At 33.1% G+C, this 21,441-nt stretch overlaps 1 protein-coding gene across 1 annotated transcript in view; it reads left to right on the plus strand.

The window, feature by feature from the left end:
- The window catches only part of LOC137210719 (CUB and sushi domain-containing protein 3), a 705,705-nt gene that overhangs the window by 600,680 nt on the left and 83,584 nt on the right, over positions 1–21,441 (plus strand). Inside the window, exons 40-44 of the mRNA XM_067712783.1 lie at positions 7,937–8,017; positions 8,978–9,091; positions 13,581–13,769; positions 14,147–14,293; positions 16,914–17,102. Coding sequence (XP_067568884.1) covers positions 7,937–8,017; positions 8,978–9,091; positions 13,581–13,769; positions 14,147–14,293; positions 16,914–17,102 — 720 coding nt within the window. The remainder of the gene's footprint in view (positions 1–7,936; positions 8,018–8,977; positions 9,092–13,580; positions 13,770–14,146; positions 14,294–16,913; positions 17,103–21,441) is intronic.

Here is a 21,441-nt window from a genome sequence, read left to right on the forward strand (position 1 = left end):
TAGGTTGAACCATATGAAATTGTTGGCAGAAATGCTGAATATTGACAATTTTGTATAGCTCAACCCATGTAAGTGCTGTCATTATCACTATCATCAACATTGCATTGCAGAGATGAAATGATTGGAGAGAATGAGTAATATACAGTTAGCATAGTTCCTAGGACAGTGTATGTTCAGTAAATATTCCTTTCCTTACAATATCTTACCTCACATATTAGTTTTTCTAATAGAGTATTTATATTTATTTATACTTATATTTTAAATTTTATAATAAGGCTCAATTGCCAGAGCTTAGAGAAGCCTAACATTTGAATCAACATCTCTGGCAATTTTACCCAAACCTTAAAATAACCTTGAAATTTGGAGAGGTAGCCAGGGGTCATGTTAAAAATTGACAGATGCCTTATATTCTACTAGCCCTAGTAGCATAATTTTCCTAAGCGTGCTTTCATCCTGACTCACCTTTTCAAGAATGCATGATGCCTTCATTAAATCAAATTTAAAGCTACCCTATCATCTGGTTCATTGATTCTTATTCCCCAGTTCCTACTCTGACTCCCATTAGATTCTTACTCTCACTGCCCCCTGAACTTCCATTCTTAAATGGTTTCTTACTCATCTTCAGTTCTTTAACTCTACCTATCTTAAGTCCCATTTCTCCTTTTCTTGATAATTCAAACTCATAGGGATCACTACCATCTTTTCTATGATTGCACTTACTCTTTTCACCAAACTTTTCAGAACTTACAGTATGCTGTATTGTTTTATATGCCTTGTGAGTTTAATAATAGTGAGTGCTTTTATGAGGACACAGATCACACTTATGCTTCTTAATCCTTTCATAGTTTTATTATTGACTAAGTAATTATAGTTTAGTCTTATGGTCACGTGTGTTCGATTCTTTTTAAAATGTTGTCCAATTGAGTTTATTTGAGCTGTCTTAGTGACAACTTTTAAAAAGGTGATTTTACAGTTATGTACATGTGTGCTCATCCCTCCTCACAAAAACAAAAAAGATGCCTGTTTTCAAATTGGTATTAATATAATTAGTACAATTTAATATAACCAAAAATATAATATTCATATCCATGGCTCGTATTCAGTAGCTATAGCTTAGTGCCAAAATGAGCTCTCATAATGGTAAAACAAAAACAAAAAACTGGTCAGGTCATTTGGTACTTTTTCATAAGTTAACCAGGGAGATAATTCACTATTTAACACTTAGTTTAAGGTGATTTAATATACCTACGCTTAGAATGGTTTACTACCCCACTCAGTTTTCTTTATATTCTCTTAGTGATATAATAGCTCCTTCTGTTATGCCCAAACCTATAAGTCAGAAGTGGTTTTCTTAGGACTTGTTTACTTATTTTATAAATTTAACAGATCAGTATTTTCATATATTTTCTTAAGTTCACATTGATTATTTAAGTTTTATTTATTAATATATTTTTAATATGTCTGAAAGGAGAAAAATGTGTTTTTATGAGATCTAGTCAGATATGTCTTTTATAAAACATCACCTTCATAAAGCCTTTCATGATCAAAAATAACATTCCTAAAAAGCTTTGGAAAATGAAAGTTCTATGCAATGAAGAAATAGGGCAGGCATAAATGTTGAGGCACTTTATCTCAGATACCGTATTTCTTTTTCATCTGAGGAAATCTGCTAGTCTTTCTCTGTATTACTATAACCGTAATTCCCTAAAGAAATAGCTGAATTTTCTTTTTTTTTTTTTTTGCGGTACGCGGGCCTCTCACTGTTGTGGCCTCTCCGGTTGCGGAGCACAGGCTCCGGACGCGCAGGCTTCGGACGCGCAGGCTCCGGACGCGCAGGCTTAGCGGCCATGGCTCACGGGCCTAGCCGCTCCGCGGCATGTTGGATCTTCCCGGACCGGGGCACGAACCCATGTCCCCTGCATCGGCAGGAAGACTCTCAACCACTGCGCCACCAGGGAAGCCCCTGAATTTTCTTGATATCTGCCATAGAGTCAAGATGGGTTTGTCTTATAATAAATAATAACAGTATTCAGTCCTAATCAATGACTTCCTGAAAGTAAATTACAAAAAACCTGTTTCAACTGCATGTTTTTACAGACACTAACTTTGTATAGTCACTCTAATAGCGATAGCTACCATTTGCTGAATATTTAATATGCCAGGCACTATGCTAGATGCTTTCCATGCTAATTTTTGTAATAACTCTGCAATATAAGTATTATTATCCCTATTTTAATAATTAAAGAACCAAAAGACAGAAATTTGTAACATATATAAAGCCAGAGAACTAATAAATAGAAGGGCTGCTGGGAATTCAAAATAGGTCTGTCTGACTTAAGGACTGACCTCTTTTTAAATAATGACAACAATAACAGCAATCATAATAATAGCTAAACTATACTGAGTTCTTACCAAGTGCCAGGTAGTGTCCTAAGCTGGTATTATCTCATGCATAGATTATATTTAATGGTATGTAAACATAATTTTTCTTTAAAAATTGGCAATGATTTTCATTTTTATCAAGATAAGTCATCTCACTTTCTAGAAAATACCTCTCCTAATTACAACTTGGAACTTTGAACTTTTTAGTGCTTCTCTTCCCCAGGATCTACAGGCTAACAACAATATGTTGGTAGGTTTATCACAGATTAGTGTGTTCCTCTTTGTAGTTTCCAAAATGTGCTATGGTGATGAGAAAATAAGATAAGTTTATTGGGAATCTGACTTATGCCAACCACTGTAGTATAGCCAGAATATATATTTATTAACTTAAAACATAAAGTATCATTTTAATGCTTAAATCTATTATCCAGGGTACCTCTTTTTCTAATATCAGATATTAGGGAACCTCAATCATTACAGAAGATTTTCTTAGGATAATACAATTTAATAATATATATTATCCATTGCTTTCTGTTATTGGCACAGCTTCTGTGAATGAGTGGGTTGATTATATATTGAATTTCAGATTATTTTTAAGAAATGTATTTTAAAAGCCTGTAATACCTTTTAGGTCATCTTTTAAGGTTATATTGCCTTTACAATGAATGCTGTATTTGGGGACAAGTATATTTAACTCCACAAAGTCTCATCCTAAAAGAGACTACTGTAGATATAAGGACACATTTTATATAAAACATAAATCACCATTGCTTTGAACTGTGTGACCCCATTGCCTCCCACAACGTAAAGATCTGACCTCCTTTCATATTTCAGTAGATAGAGCATTGAGCTGATGAAATGTTTCATTGTTTGATTTCCAGAGAGCATAGGGGGTATGAACATCATACAATTTTATATATATATACAGCTAAAAAACCAAACTAGTAAAACTATAATGATGAAAAGATACTGCCATTTACTATTATTTAAATGACTACTTAGTGATTACTTAAATGACAAAAAGTCATGTCAAAATTGCTTACCATATTTTGGTATTTTGCTGTGTGTGATAAGATGGCATTTTTATTCTACAGTATCTCAACCCCCTCCAGCCAAAGTCCATCAGGAACATCTCTGTAGTTAAACAAAGTTGAGTTTATAGGCTCACTGTAATGTGTGGGACAACATACCATGAGAAACCCCGTGGAGTCTCAGTGAGAGGGTGTTAGGAGGGGCTTGTTATAGGATTTGGGCTGTGTAAGATGGTTCTGGAAAGTTCAGGGAAGCATGCTTTTCCTCTGGGTTGGGTGCTCTTAGAAAATTGCAGCAGTTCTATAATTGGGTATCTTAATTTTTTTCTAGAAGGTGGAAGGTATGGAACACACCTAAAACTATGATTGGCGTGGGGTAGCAGCATTCTCTCGTACTAGCTGAGATGGAGGAATCTTGGTCATATTGGTGGTTTGGATAGCGTTTTCATTTTGTTTTATGGTTTTTGTTTTGTCTTTTCTATGCTCAGACATGATTTGGGAAAGGTCTTATTTTTGTCTTTTTCCAACAAGGTCAAAGAGCTATCATGTCTGATGTTAGTTGTTAGTTAAATTGATTACAGTCAACAGTAGAAAATCATGGCCTATCAGTTAGAGCCAGGCCGGCTCCAAGCCAACAGCATACAGGGGCTGTGCTTTGTTTTGTTTTCTTTTGCTTTTTTTTCTTTAGTCTTTTCTTTTCAATATGCAGAATAAAGTGATGGTTAAAGAGCTAAAACGTGTTCCTTCATAGCCCAAACAAACCAAACTATGATAGTAAACAGAAAAAGGAAAATAGAGACTGACAAAGAAAAAATTGTCACCTCTGATGTGCTCTGTTATCTACTAATGTGCCAGGCAACTCAACCGTGTAGAGAAGAGACCTTTAGCACATTACTTTTCAGACTCTAATGGTCTCAGTACTAAGGTAGGATACTTTCCATTAGCTACTGGAATATGGGGAAGTCACTTCATGCAAAAGATATTGGAATTTTCTTATGGATAATTCAGGATATTTCCCAAAAGCTTGTTTACTATACTTCTGTTTTTCCATCTCTAGGAAAATACCTAGTAACTTCTTGTTGATCCATTTCTAATGATCCATTCCATTTCTCTATCTCATCTCCAAATCTAGGGCTGAACATTTTCTCTTGAATTCAAAGATTCTCCCTTCTATAGGCAGAGAAACAAATGGATTATAAAATACTAACAGATAAAACGTGATATTTGTAAGTAATTTAAGCACCACTGAAACTTACCTGTGTGGTTCATATCAATTCACTAGCAGACTTTCTCCAAAATGGAAAAAAAAATTACTAATTATTTTTTCTTCTTAATTAGAACTCAGATAGCATTTGTTTAAATGCTCCTAACTCTACTTTCAAGTGGAGCTGCTTAAAGTTATTTTACATAACTTTTGAAATAGCCTTACCAGAATTACATAACTGAGTATGTAATTATCAGTGCTTTTTCTCCTCCAAATCTTCCCCAAATCATGAAGTTATCATACTTGAACTAATCTGGGTCACCACTGAAGTACAACAGTGGTTATAGAGAACTTAGAATTTATAAGAGCACATAGAACATTTTCTTTTCCTCTGTAAGAAATACTGCATCCTTATTTGGCAGAAAGGTTGTGCACTTGTGCTTTTGTGGTTTAGAGAAGGAATGGCAATTTGCCAGTGTCCTGTTGTGTCTTTTTTTGAAGAAGCCTTGAATAGCTCAGTTGAACTGAAGTAGATAAAAGCAGCAGCATTCTTTTCTGGAATTGGGTTGGTTATTTCATTACAAAGAAAATAGGAAATGAAAAATAACCAATATATATTGCCAGAATTAAACTCTAAAGTGATTTTAAGAAGCAAATTTGTTGGACCAGGAACCAGACATCTGTACACATTTGAATGAAAACAGAGCACTGTTCAAACAATGATCATCCTCAAAAGATACTGACAGGCACTCTAACCCACAATTGCCTCTGTTTCATCCCATTTGCAATTTTAGAGCTAGAGTCTTCTTAGGGAAGACTATTTGTTTCGAGACTCTTTCCCTCCTGAAAAAAACCTGTATTTTGTGTATTACTTAGCAAATATTTGTTGGATTATAAGTAAAGTGAAAGGAGCTTATTACTCAATTGTGAAAAAGACACATGAAGAATCTCCTCCCTTATGTTACTTAAAGCCTAGATGGAGTCACAAATAGTGAAAAAGTAAGCTAATAAATGGAAAATAATAAATGTTGAAACAAGTCATGATATCCAGTTACAGGCAGAACTGAAACTTTTAAATTGTATCATCAAAATTTTAAATAGTATGAGTATGTATTTTAGTCCATGTTTTCCATGGATTGTTCTATTTAGAAACAGCTTCAAAGTGATGACCATTAATGGAAAAACTGCGTAACATAGATATTTACACATTTAAAATACACATTTAAGCTAAATCTGTGTTCTCTTTTAGATGAATCATTTTATTTGACATGCCATTCACCTTTAAGACACCATTGACTTATTTAATAACTATGCAAGGGCATCGTATCCTACATGTCATGATTGTATGTGCTACAAAACAGAGTTCTGTGATTAGAAAATAAGGGTAAAGGGTAGGAGGAGGTAGGTAGTGAAGAGCTCAGAAGATATGTTTATCCTGGTGATGTAAAACTGGGAATTGAGACACAAAGTCAGACTTAAGGTCAAAAGGATCAATGAAATCACTTAGGTGGAGATTGTAGGAAATTTGTTCGAAGGAAAATTTATTCAGAATTCAAATCTATAAAATTGATGAAAATAGAATTGCTCTTATTGTAGAGGAAGGAGGTACGGACATTACACCTCCTCACACCCTCCATCACATCACCCACGTGGTCTTGGGAAAATAACACAGTATCTCTGAGCATCATCTTCCTCATAATAATAATTTCCAACCTCTAGTCTTTTAAACTCTCCAGCTGAGTTATCTAAGTCATTCTAAGCAGGTTCTACAGATGACAGGAGTCATGAATTCCTCATTGATAAAAATATGCTTCTTCTTTAAAATAAAATAATTTTTGATTAGCATGAAGATTAAAAACAAGTTTACAGGCAAACAAAGATCAGATAAAATGCTCTCCTCTAAAGCAATTATACTCCAATAAAACAATAAATAAATAAAGCATAATCTTATAAGGATTTCTCTCTGTAGGGCTCTCTGTATCTTCCTCTCCCCCTTCCCTTACCTCTCTGGCGTTTCTCACAACTACCTTTTACCTTGATAATTGTAATTTTTGCTCATGTTTCCTCCTCTGAATGCTCTTCTGCCAATGATTACCCTTCAGCACTGGAAAAAATCGTACTCATCCTTTAAAATTTATCTCATTCATTTCTTTTTATCAGAATTTTCCTTAACTAGTCTAGTTGATATTCCTCAGTACTCTCATAATACTCTCACAATAGGGCCCATACTGAAGATATGGGCTTTGACATTGAAGGACATAGGCTGGACTTCTGGATAAACCCTGTACTAGTTGTGTGATCTCGGGCAAGTTACTATGCCTTTAAACCTCCTTCTTTTTATCTCCGAATTGAGGTACATAAAGAAATTAACTCCTAAGTTTAAGTAATAAAATTATGCATATAAAACACATTTTTCTTCAAGGTTATAACAGCGTAAAATGTGTTTCTTAAATTAATAATAGTATATTACATCTTTGAAGACAACTAGTGAAAACAAGGCTTTAACTAAGCAAACAGTTGTGATACAGATATCATATAGGGCCAGTAGTCATGATACTTAGATTCATAGAGACCTTTTTTCAGTGGCCTTTACCTTATGCCAAATAAGAATCTACCTAATCTAATGGGATGACCAGTTTAGAAACATAAAATTTAACATAAACATATTAATCTAGCATGGTGAAAGAAGGCTCTGGAGCCAGACTGTCTATGTTCAAATCCCAGCTCTGCCATATTATAGCTGTATGAGTTGGACAAATTCTTTAATTCTTTTAACAGTTTTTCTTTTATATAATGGGAATAATTATAGAACTCATTACATAAATTAAGTAATAAAATAAATAAAATTTTTGTGAGGACTAATAGAGTTAATATAAATAAAATGTTCATAATATTCCTTGGAATAGAGTAAGCCTTGAGTATTGTTCGCAATTATGACTGAATGCTAGGCACTTTGCTAGATGCAGGGGATTCTGCGATGAACCTTGGGAAGCTAGGCATTGAGCACATAAACAAACATGAGTGTATAATTCCAAATTGTGATTATGCCAAGATAGAAGCACATAATCAGAAGGACTAGAATGAGGGTGAGAAATAAGGAGTTAAAAGGTAAGCATTCTTACCATGGGAAAATATTTAAGGAATGATTAATTTTCCCTCAATGTTGTAGCATTTTTTTAAATAAAGAAATAGTTGAAGCTTGATAAATTCTACCATATATTTTTATTCTTATAAATAAACCTTATGTAATTTTCTTTTTTCACATATGTGAATATGTATAGCTGCTCAGAGAAGGAATAAACATTGTCTATTTTTATAGCCTATCAACTAAGAGTGTGTCAACCTCCACCACCTGTACCCAATGCTGAAATTTTGACAGAAGATGATGAATTTGAAATAGGTAAAGTCTGCTAAATTACTTTCAAAGAAAACATACTGTTAGCAGAGGTATTTACTTTAAAAGAAATAAGAATAAAGAATAGTAGCAGCCTGTCTTAGACCTTCTTTCCCTGGATCGATGGGGATTGTTTAGAATTCTTAAGACTGGGTAACAATGAAAAGAGGAAAGAGAGTATTAGGCAAGAAGAAAGAATTCTGTATTTCCAGGATGTACAGTTAGAAAACAGTGCAGGAATTTGAACCGTATAACTATTCTGGTAGTTCCTTCCAAAGTATTATTTTGCTACCTTCCAACACTGTAGTGTTGAATTCAGGCATAAACCTGATGTGTATAATGAAGGATATGTAGGGTGTATTAGAAGACATGTTTTATTTCCATGTCTTTGAAAACAATTGGTTGGTTATGCTCAATTTGATCGTAAATAAAGTCCTTTTAAAACTTGGTTGGAAATTTAACTGTAATAATATCTAATATTTTGAAAAATTATGTAAGAAAAGAAGACATCCTAATGTTATCATAATAAATTTTTATTATTATTATCCTAGTAATATTCATATTTGTTGAGAAATGTAAGAAAACATCAATGACCAATGTACATCTAATCTTAATAGCAATAACTAGGAATCTCCTTTTAACTGCTTGATATATTTTTAATGAATATCTTACCAGTACCAACCGGATTATTTCCTTACTACTATTGCTTATATCTAACCAGATTGCCCCAGTACAGTCTTACTTGTAGTTTATTATTGGCTTCAGTTCTGATTGGTCAGTGTTTATGACATACTAGTAGTTCAATATTTTGAATGTCATCACTGCTTATAACTAATAGAATTTTTATATTGATTGAAAATGACTGAAAGAAAAAATATTCTAATTTTATATTGAAACATCTGTTTACTTTAACCATTACCTTGTTGCTTATCAGAAGCCCCTTCTGCATTTTTTTTTTTTAAATAGGTGATATTATTAGGTATCAGTGTCTTCCAGGATTTACTTTGGTTGGTAATGCAATTCTGACATGCAGATTAGGAGAACGACTCCAGATGGATGGAGCGCCTCCAGTTTGTCAAGGTACCAATTCTTATGATTATTTATTTCTAAATATCTGTTTTATGTTTAATTCAGTACTAGCAAAATAGAGAACAATCTATTTTATATAATTATATATTTAACTGACAATAATGTTAAATATTATACAACTCATAAGTGGTATTTTTCATTCCATTATTTCTCAGATTTAAGTAAACATTTTTAATTCATCCAAGGCTTAATTTTTCTAGTTTATCCCAAACTCAATTCAATCTATTTAAATTATTTTTGCTGTGAGGAGTGGAAATGGAGGTAGAAAGCAAGAAAAATCACTTTAAATAAAGATTCCAAGGTTGACTGCAAGTAGTTTCTATTCTGACCACTAGAATCATTAAACTTTTTTGAGCACCTGTTAAGAATGAGGATCTGAGGGAAAAAACAAACAGACAGAAAGTTGTAAATGGTCCCTGCTGTGAAAGCAACATGGTGTAAGGGATATGACAGCCATACAGCTTGTAGCAATACAGTACTAAGGAAACAGGCCAGGGAGCTATAGAGTCACATGATTTTAAACTGTTTGTAGGACAGGGAAAGCTTGATGGAGGCATTGCTCCCTGAGTCATAGGTTCCAAATGAAAAGTGATACTTACTTTGGTAGAACTAAGATAGGGAAAGTGTGGTCCAAGTGACAGAGGTATATGCAGAGACACAGAAATGAAAGACAGTGAGGTACAGACTTCAAGGCATTCACCATGTTATAAGGGCAAGACCATGATGGATCTTGAATGATGTACTGGGATTCTGATGTTCAGGAATCATGTATTATTAACTTGTATAGCTCCTAGGGCCTGTAACAGTGCCTAACACATAGTAACTAATTATAAATATTGGTTAATTTGAATAAAATTGAATTGAACTTGATTATACATCTCCAGATTTTCTTGGATTACTTCCTTCACTGGGGTTTATTCTTGAGAAATAGAAATCTGTTTTATGCAGTATCTTAACTGTTACAATGAGCCTAAAACAAAAATTCTGTTTATTATTACAAGCATGCTGTAAGTAGGAATAAATGTTTGATTTTTCTACCTCACTGGAATCCTTACAAGAAGATAGAAGGATTTTCATAAGGGGCTTTTACAGTATCAAAAAGAAAGACATGTTTGGAGGTATAACCAGCAACAATATAAGAATTTTCCTTGCTCTTAGTCAATGATTTTTATAGGCCATCTTAAAGTTGTTTGTTTATTCTGAAGTCTACCACCTTTACTCCTGAATGAACAAGCAATTACATACCAGGACTTCTTCCTTGACCCAGTGTATAAACTTCATTGTGAGCTCTTGGAGAGCAACACTTCTTTTTTATATATCTGGATCCCAATTCAATATTATATTTAATTAAAAATACAAAACAGTTTTGTTATTTGAGTCCCTCATCTCTCAGATTTTCAATATCATATTTCTAAAATCAGAATTTCCTGTAGATTAGTAAATGTGTTTCTTCTTATTCTATCTGCTCTGGAGAATACAAAAAAGGATGATCAATCTTTGTCTCATAATAACACTATGGGTACTAGCTAAAAGTTAATTATCCCTCAGAATGAGTTTATGCAGCATTACTATATTAATTAATTGACCAGGCACTTAAGCTAAAAAGCTGAGTTAAAATTTTGTTTGAGTTTATTCATAATCCCGCTAAAAGATTGTCATTCATTTGGAATCTGTTGTAACTAATCTATACTGTTTTTAGTCTATTTTAAATTATTTGATTTTTTCACTTTTCCTAAAAGAGGCTATATCATTTTTGTTATTCCTCCCTGGATCCTCTTTAGTTCTTTATATCACACTTAAAACATGGAAAGCAAGTCTAAATATGGTGCTCTTCAAAGGGTTTGATGTAAATGAAATATAATAGGTGACTACAGATAGTTAAAAACATGGGGTCCATCTAGCTGAATGTGTGAGACTTTCTGTACTTTAAACTTTCTGGGCATTAGTTTCCTCATATGCATAATGGGGATAAGAATTGTAGACATTTCTTAAGGTTGCTGTGATAAGTAAGTGATATAATGAACAAAAGGTGCTTAACAGTATCTAATGTACACATATTTACTCTTGATGATTGTCTTACTCTTGTCGTATGTTGGTTAGTGTGAGAATAGGTTAATTTGTGTATTTACAGTAAATTATATTGAATCATACCAGTTTTTCAAAAGTAATATGCAATATTTGTTCAATTGAAAACATTGGGACCATTAAGGTACAGCACCTGCTTTTCAATAACAATAGCCTAAGAAGAAAATGAAAAAAGCGATGAAATGATAGCCATAAAATTGCTAACTGCAATAACAGAAGCATACATGACAGAGGTACCAAGAAGAAAATCAACAGTTCTCCTTGGGTTGATGGAGGAGAGGTTCAGGAAGTGTTTGTTTCACAGAGGATGAGACTTGATCTGGGTTTTGAGATGTGCTAACATTTCAAATGCATCAGACAAGAGTAAGACTTTGAAACAGAAGCACTAATGGATAGGCTGAGTTCAAAAAAATTATAAGTCATCCAGTATGTTTGGAGCATTCTGTTTCAGAGGAGGAGCTGCAGAAAACAAAGCTGGAGAAGTAGGCAGGGACTGAAGTTGAAGGGCTTTGAAGGTGCTGAATGGCTTTTAGTAAGGGAATAACATGTTCAGTAACCCAGTTACTCACTTAGTTAAATATTTCAGAAGTATTAAACAGCAGGGCACACACAACAGAAACCCTTTCTTAAAACTTATTCAGTTTGTCATATGGTTATATATCTTTTATTTCAATATGCCATAACTATATATTCACTAATGTTCTTCATCTTTGACTCAAGTTTTCCATTCCATTTCTAGCCTTCAAGTTTCTTTATTTGTTTATTTATTTTACATATTTTTCATTTTGTGAAAAGCGAACATCAGGTTTCTCTTTTTAGACTGAGGACTTAATACTATTTGCTGAATTTTTTTTTTTTAAATCTTGAAATCACATCCAAGAAGCAAATGTCTCAGATTCAAATAAGAGAAATAGAAGTTTAAAAAAAAAGAAAGGAAACAACTCTTAGATTAGCTATACTGTATTCTATAGTAAAAGTTTAAATATCTGTATATGAAGTTATGGCAGTTATTTTCAAGTTATTTCAAGTTATTAACTTGATTAAAGAACAATCATATGTTGCCATAATTCACTATTTTACTTACTCTTTTCCATCCCTATACTACTTGAAGACTTTATAATTCAAAATATTTCATGTCCTTCCACCCTGGAAGTGACAAATATATAAATCCTTCATCTATTCATCTGTATTTTAGCAACAGTATTTGGTATTTTGAAGCCTAGTTTATTTGAACAAACATTGAGAAACAAGGATGTACGCAGTAATAACACTCAAAAATTGGTCCAAGCTACATTTAAAAACTATTTATCAGTGATATACATAGGACATTTTACTGTAGTGGCTACAGTGGCTTCCAGGTAAAAAGTTCTATATCATATTGAACTAAATCCTGTTTGGTATATATTGGTTTACTTCTATACTGTTTGGGCTATATTGAGCAATTCCAATACTCTTCCCACACCATAAAACTCAAAGTCTTAAGGGAAAAAAAAGGGCTGAAATGGCATCATTTGAGTGATAAGGATTTGATCATCTTGGTCACATTCTCATTCCAAATGCAAATTTAAGTATATGTTTCTATTATTTGGTCCAATGCATAATGCTATTGAGGCCAACAATTAAAGTATAGTAGTTTACTATACCTTGGAGATACACACACACGTGCACACACACACACATTCTCAGGATGTACAGCAGAGGTACTGTTATGAAATGAAGAGCTGTGCTTTGTCTTACACTTATGATCTGGAAATAGCAGGAAGAACTGAAAGGTAACTGGTGACCCAAAATTGTGTTAAATCCTCGTGGCTTAAGCATATTCATGAGATTAGAAGTGACTTTGCCTGGAATGAATCCTCTGAGATGGGGCAGTTTCCTGTCTGTCCTCACATACCTGAGTGAGTTAAAGTTTGAGGACAGAAGAAAAAGTAAGGAAGGAAAAGGACAGGGTAAAGACATAGGCAAGAGAGGCAGAGGGGAGAAAACGTAAGAAGATGAAGGAAAATAGGGAAAATAATATAAAGAAATAGAAGGCAATAAAATACCTTATCTTTTTATTATCTATGTATTTATTGTCCAGAAAAATAATGTATCTTCCATGTAATAATAAAAGGAAATTAATACCATAAAATTTTAGGTCATTCCTCCATATTTTGAACTTCAAGCTTATTATACAAGTTGTCTTTTTATACACATAGCTCAAGATATTATCTCCTTTATTGTTATTTAATATGAAAACATTTAAAAACTGGGTATTTAATGCAATTTTCACTTAAATACATTTCAATTAAAGTATTGAAATGCAACTTTAAAATGCAACTTTCAGTATTTAAAATGCAACTTTCACTTAGGTCTAAAACACTAGCATCATCTAATGGTGTATATTTTTTGACAGTGCTCTGTCCTGCCAATGAATTACGCCTGGATTCTACGGGAGTCATATTGAGCCCTGGATATCCTGACAGTTACCCAAATCTTCAAATGTGTGCCTGGAGCATTTCTGTGGAAAAAGGATATAATATTAGCATGTTTGTAGAATTCTTCCAGACAGAAAAGGAATTTGATGTTCTTCAGGTGTATGATGGTAACCATGGGTTATATTTACTGGATATTCATAAATTCAATTCAACTGCTCTAATTATACTTTCAGACCTTCAGTAGAAACACTGCTTATATGATTTTATTCTATCTTATGGGTATTTTTAGAAGTATCAACATCAAACTTACCTATATACCATATGAAAATTGTAGTTAGCTTGATTATTATGTTATAAATTGTATCTGCTTTAGCTATGGAATTAAAATGTTTAAACAAACATTTTATGTTATGTTTTAAGTTATTATTGATGAAGTAAATTGGTTCTGGATTAATTTCACCATATTTAATACTATTCTAAATATATAAAATACTAAAGATGAATTATTCAGTTACACCTAAATTGTATTATTTTCTTTCTGAAGGACCAAATATTCAAAGTCCAGTGCTTGTTTCACTCAGTGGGGATTATTCATCTGCTTTTAATATAACAAGCAATGGTCATGAAGTATTTCTTCAATGGTCAGCAGATCATGGCAATAACAAAAAAGGCTTCCGGATAAGATATATAGGTATGTGATATTTATAACTTCAGTACAGATCTCACCTACATCTTCAGTATGGTTGTGATTAAAGAGCACAGACACATACACTATTTAATTAGGTATGAATTTAAATCATATTTCTTCCATTGATGTTTCTTGAGCAATTTATGTAACATCTCTATGCCTCAGTTTCCTCAATGTAATGATAATAATGCTATGTCTTTCATATAATTTTGAAATGATTAAAAGGACTTAAGTTATTTATGACTTATCTAAGTTAATTATAAATTAAACTCTGGGGCTTCCCTGGTGGCGTAATGGTTAAGAATCCACCTGCCAATGCAGGGGTCCGGGAAGATCCCACATGCCATGGAGCAAATAAGCCCGTACGCCACAACTACTGAGCCCACGTGCCACAATTACTGAAGCCCATGCAACTAGAGCCCGTGCTCCACAACAAGAGAAGCCACTGCAGTGAGAAGCCCACGCACAGCAACGAAGAGTAGACCCAACTCTCTACAACTAGAGAAAACCCGCACGCAGCAACGAAGACCCAGTGGCAGCCAAAAATAAATAAATAATTAAAAGAAAATTTCCAGCCAAAAAAAAAAAATTAAACTCTGATATTTTAAGTGCTTTATTTCCCAGCAGAAATTTCCCTTGAACTCTCACAAAATGTTAATAGTGTTGCTCAGTTGTATCTGATCTACTTAATATATATAACTCCTTTAAATGAGAAGTTTAAACAAAAGATAAACATACAGTAGAAAAAATCTTTGTCTTCACTCTTGCCCACCTATTTATGATACTTGCTAAAATATATTAAATATTAAAAGAGAAAATGATGAACACATCACTTAGAAACATTTAGTTTTAAAAAAATGTTTTGTCATCATTGCTTTTCATTGAGTAATATCTAGAAAGATGTAGGCTGAAAATCCTTCTTAATATCAAGATGAAATAGCTTTTCCTATATGCCTTCTTGTTTATAAGGTCTACTAATACTGAGACAATAATTTTCTTGTTAACTGTACATAGTTTTCCATTATGCAAAGATTATATCCCTTCTCTTTATTGCCATCCTAAATCATGTCAGATGCCATAGGTATGTGCTCAATAACAGAATACTTCAGACCCAATCAACCATCTCTATCTCTCCAGTGTTCAGACCATGTCTCCCCAAGCTATGGGTCATTGCTAATCAATCCTACTGAAAATTACTTTCTTAAATATTTTATAGATTATTCTGACACAACAATTGTAGACATGGACTTAAATAAAATTTTGAATTCCAGTTGTAAATATAAACTCTTGAATTTTACTCATTTATATAAATTTGCATATGTGTATGTTATGTGCAAATACCATTTTTGTCTACTTTGATTTTAAAACTATAAGGTGATAATTTGCCTTTATCAGCAATTTGTCTTTTACATATTAGAAGTAACTTGTCACTGACATTATAGCATGTTTACAAGTTTTATCCTATAATAGATATCTATTAAATTTGAAAAATGTTATTAGGCATGCAAAGGAGAAATGTTTAAAAATTTAAACATACGCCCAAGTCATTCTTGAGGTTTTTCATATTTGAATGTGAACTTTGTAAATGTCTTTTTATTAAAGTTGTGCCAGACTGTATTTAAAAAGTCAGAATGTTAAATTATATTTTTAATAACCATAATAACTTAAAGGGAAATCATTCAAATCCAACAGTTACAAGCATAAGTTCACTATATTAAAGACTAATCCTTATTTATGTTGATATTCATGACAAAGTTAGATATAAATGTAATGAAAACATCATTTTTGGCCCCAAGAACAGCTTGACATATTGAATATAAATTTTTCCTTTAGAAAATGACAGGTTATGACATATATATTCTAAGTCCAATCTATTTCTTACTATTTACCCCTGAAGTCTCATTTTTTCTCAGATGAATACATTGAAGTTTCAGTTTCAAAGGGTAAATGGATCCTGCCAGGCTGAATAGTCTCAAAAGTACATATATATGAAAAAGCCATTTCACGTTATCTTTTGACATTCTAGACTTCAGGAGATGAAAGAAGTTTTATTTTATTGGCATTTTTTATCACCATATATAAGCACTCTTGGCAGCATGGAAACTCTTTAATAAACTGGAAGAGAGGATTATGGAATGTGGAGGGACTATTTTAGACATCCACCAAAATGAAATGCATGAACTAACATGACATAGGTGTCTGCAGGTAATTTCAAAGTGACATGTAAACAACATGCTCTAAAATATTGCTACTAAACTGTGGCATTTAGGCCCTTCAGATGACAGGAAATACCAGTTCCAAAATTCAATAAACTATTTGTAGGGCTTTTGAACCTCCAGGGTATTAAGAAGGTATAATGTATTTCAATTAGGAGACATCTCCAGTGACAATAAGAATCAGAAGAAAGCCCAGAAATAGTTATGTCTCCTAAAAGTTATGTCACTAGATTGTCAAGTGGATGGAAAATAATATATGTCCATATGAAGTAAAACTCACGTAGATGGCAATTGAATTGGCCAATTTTTATGAACTAGTATTTACTTTAAGGTTTTTATAACTCTAGATTGTAAAGAGTTTCTGATTCATTAACTTTATATGATTTTTATTTTTTTCTTTTAAAAAGCTTTCTACTGTAGTACACCAGAATCCCCACCTCATGGATACATTATCAGTCAGACAGGTGGACAGCTTAATAGTGTGGTCCGCTGGGCCTGTGATCGAGGATTCCGACTTGTTGGGAAAAGCAGTGCTGTGTGCAGAAAGTCTTCCTATGGGTATCATACATGGGATGCACCGGTCCCTGCTTGTCAAGGTGAAGTATATTAACCAGAAATGTTACATTAATAAAAGATTAACCCCGTTTAACTTTTATTTGGATTGCTGAAACTTCCAATATTATAAATATGCAGAAGCATATTAGAGATACCTCTAAGGAAAATAAGGCTGAAAAACACAGACTGATAAATTTGAGGAGCATGAGACACATTGTCTTATAATTCTTCATTTGTTGTTATGTGATTTATGCCTTTACTCTATCCACTTATATGCATACTTTACTCATACATCTACCATTCCCGTCACTTTGTTGTCAGAAAATGAATGACCCAGAGCTGGAGTGTGTGTTAGTGTGGAGTCTGCAGAGAGAAAAGAGGGGATAAGAGTAGGCAAGGTCACTGATGATGTTCACTCTCAAGTATGCAAAAATGTGCTCTCAGTGCAACAAATTTAAAAGAGGAAAATGTAGCCAATTACCACATTATTTTTTCTTCACTGTTTAGGTAACTCAACAGAGATGTCTTTCATTTCCATTTTATTTTGTTAAAAAGCAAGGCACTCTCTGAGCATTGTATCCTGCTATAGCAAAAAAATGACAAGTCAACAAATGGCACATTTTAGAGCTTTGGACTAGGTCTTGTTTTTAAAGAGTAGTTGAGTCTCTTAGCTAGGTATAGTAATAAAGACAAGTTCAACATAAAGAAAATGTAATGTCATTGGACTCTGAAAATTTTCGAACATCACATTATTTTGTAATATGAAATTTAAATTTATATTTGATTTATTTTACCCAGCATGTGGAGGCATATATAACAACTATGAACCCTCATATAATAGCCCGGAGATGGAAACAACCTAAGTGTCCATCATCAGATGAATGGATAAAGAAGATGTGGTACATATATACAATGGAATATTACTCAGCCATAAAAAGAAATGAAATTGAGCTATTTGTAATGAGGTGGATACACCTAGAGTCTGTCATACAGAGTGAAGTAAGTCAGAAAGAGAAAGACAAATACCGTATGTTAACGCATATATTTGGAATTTAAGAAAAAAAAAATGTCATGAAGAACCTAGGGGTAAGACAGGAATAAAGACACAGACCTACCAGAGAATGGACTTGAGGATATGGGGAGGGGGGAGGGTAAAAGCTGTGACAAAGCGAGAGAGAGGCATGGACATATATACATTACCAAACGTAAGGTAGATAACTAGTGGGAAGTAGCCGCATAGCACAGGGAGATCAGCTCGGTGCTTTGTGACCGCCTGGAGGGGTGGGATAGGGAGGGTGGGAGGGAGGGAGATGCAAGCGGGAAGAGATATGGGAACATATGTATATGTATAACTGATTCACTTTGTTATAAAGCAGAAACTAACACACCATTGTAAAGCAATTATACTCCAATAAAGATGTAAAAAAAAAAAAAGGATGCATTTATCACTTTCAGTATTATTTGAAAAAAAAAATGAGGGATGCTTTCAGTTAATAAATAATGGATGTTACCTATCATCTACTTATTGGAGGCAATTTATATAAAACAAATAAAATATAAAAATATCAGTTAAAATTTAAACAGCAGCAAGTTAAAATGAGCAGAGAATAGATATTACCAGATACCCAAAATGGTTTATTTTACCTGTTAAATTGCAATTTCTAATTCATGAAAATATAGCTTTCATAGGCATGTATAAATAAATGAGAAATGAAAGAACTGTTTCCTTATATTGCTGATTCAGAAACATTAATTACTTACTAGAATTCTGGGATGTATCCTAAACTTAATGGGTTACCATCATTGAAGGTACTGACTTCATGTAGAATAGATACATTTTAATAAACTAGCAAAACATCTGCTTTCCTTTGACCAATGAATAGCAGGAGTATTTATACATTTTTAGTATTAAATGGTTTCCCAGAATTGGTTTGAGAAAGAATCATGATCTCATAATTTTAGAATCACAGGAATTTAAAATATCTATAATAACTTCTAAATCATATAGATTTTAAATAAACATTTAAGTGCTCTGAACTTTGAACAATTAAATTTCAGTTATTAAGGATTGTTTTTATATATATATAGATAGATAATCTTTGAGAAACCTTTAGTGAAAATAATTAACTGTTGGTTAAAATAAAAAATTATCCTGAACTTTCTGAAGTTTTGAAATTGCTTTGTAGTGTCAGCACTATAATTTCATTGGTTTTTTTTATATAATATGACATTTATATATGGAGCATTTTTTAATTGTTCTTGATTTGAAATTTTTCTATAATTACAAATAGGTTATTTTTTAACATCTTTATTTGAGTATAATTGCTTTACAATGGTGTGTTAGTTTCTGCTGTTTAACAAAGTGAATCAACTATACATATATGTATATCCCCATTTCTCCTCCCTTTTGCATCTCCCTTCCACCCTCCCTATCTCACCCCTCTTGGTGGACACAAAGCTACTAGCTGATCTCCCTGTGCCATGCAGCTGCTTCCCACTAGCTATCTATTTTACATTTGTTAATGTCCATGCCACTCTCTCACTTTGTCCCAGCTTACCCTTCCCCCTCCCCGTGTCCTCAAGTCTATTCTCTACATCTACATCTTTATTCCTGTCCTTCCCCTAGGTTCTTTGGAACCTTTTTTTTTTTTTAGATTCCATATGTATGTGTTAGCATACAGTATTTGTTTTTCTCTTTCTGATTTACTTCACTCTGTATGACAGACTCTAGGTCCATCTACCTCACTACAGATAACTCAATTTCATTTCTCTTTATGGCTGAGCAATATTCCATTGTATATATGTGTCGCATCTTCTTTATCTGTTCATCTGTTGATGGACACTTAGGTTGCTTTCATGTCCTGGCTATTGTAAATAGTGCTGCAGTGAACATTGTGGTACATGACTCTTTTTGAATTATGGTTTTCTCAGGGTATATGCCCAGTAGTGGGATTGCTGGGCCATATGGTAGTTCTATTTTTAGTTTTTTAAGAACCTCCATACTGTTCTCCACAGTGGCTGCACCAATTTACATTCCCGCCAATAGTGCGAGAGGGTTCCCTTTTCTCCACACCCTCTCTAGCATTTATTGTTTGTAGATTTTTTGATGATGGCCATTCTGACTGGTGTGAGGTGATACCGCATGGTAGTTTTGATTTGCATTTCTCTAATGATTAGTGATGTTGAGTATACTTTCATATGTTTGTTGGCAATCTGTATATCTTCTTTGGAGAAATGTCTGTTTAGGTCGTCTGCCCATTTTTGTATTGGGTTGTTTGGTTTTTTGATATTGAGCTTCATGAGCTGCTTGTGTATTTTGGTAAATCAAAATGTAGCTGAAAAATAAGATATTTTGCATAGTAACATGATAAAATATTTATAACTCAAAGAATCATTTCCAAAATTGATCCTTTATGTTCACTGAAACAATTTTAAAACATTATTTTATAAAATTGTTTGTTGTATGCGACCTGTGTTTGGGCATAGCTAATTGAAATGAAAGGGGTAAATGTCATTGGGGAGAGCTATTCACACAATTTTTGTTTTGTTCCAAATTTGTTTTGCATTCTTCAGTTATTTTTATTCTTCTTGTCTCTTCAGTCTCCTTATACATCCTCACATATATTTACTTGAGCTGTGGTTACGCAATGTGAACACAATTCAAGATAGAAAATTTAGTCTGTTATCTCTATTTCGGTTTGAGAAGGTGTTTTATTTCTTTGTCTACACATCAACGAATCATTCATTGACTCCCTGCCCTGTCACTAATTAAACCATTATCATCCCTCTATACAATCGAGTATTGTACAGGGTTATGCAGAAACAGTCACTTTGTATTCCCTGTTTCACTTAATTTTTTTCAAGTTCTAACACATTTCTTTTACTGTCTTCTTAGTTATTATAAAAAGGGAAATATCAGCCAACATTCACTACCAACATGAGATATACGTGAACATTTGAGATATACAGCTGGCAAATGAACACATTAAAAATGTTCAACATGATGAACCGTTAGGGAAATGCCATCAGACCGTAGTAAGATAACTCTACACACTTTTAAAACAGGTTAATATTTAGTACATTTAATATAAAAACCAAGTACAGGTATGGGGACATCTTTGTTTCACTTTTAATTTGTGCTTGTTTCAGAGTTCTGCAGAGAAGCTTCTGACAATCACTCAGTGATGATGGTTCTTCTGAACTCTGTTTTCCTTTTTTTTTAGCTAAGAAGTTAAATTGTATAGTATCTACAGGCACATTTATCCTATCATTTTAGTATGTTGTCTTTTTTTCAATTCTAAAATACAATCATTATATACTAACTACATGTATGGAACCTATATTATTTAAACTAAATTTCATTGTTACTTTGCTCTAAGT

Source organism: Pseudorca crassidens, chromosome 17, assembly GCF_039906515.1.
Source record: "Pseudorca crassidens isolate mPseCra1 chromosome 17, mPseCra1.hap1, whole genome shotgun sequence".
Classification (NCBI taxonomy): domain Eukaryota; kingdom Metazoa; phylum Chordata; class Mammalia; order Artiodactyla; family Delphinidae; genus Pseudorca; species Pseudorca crassidens.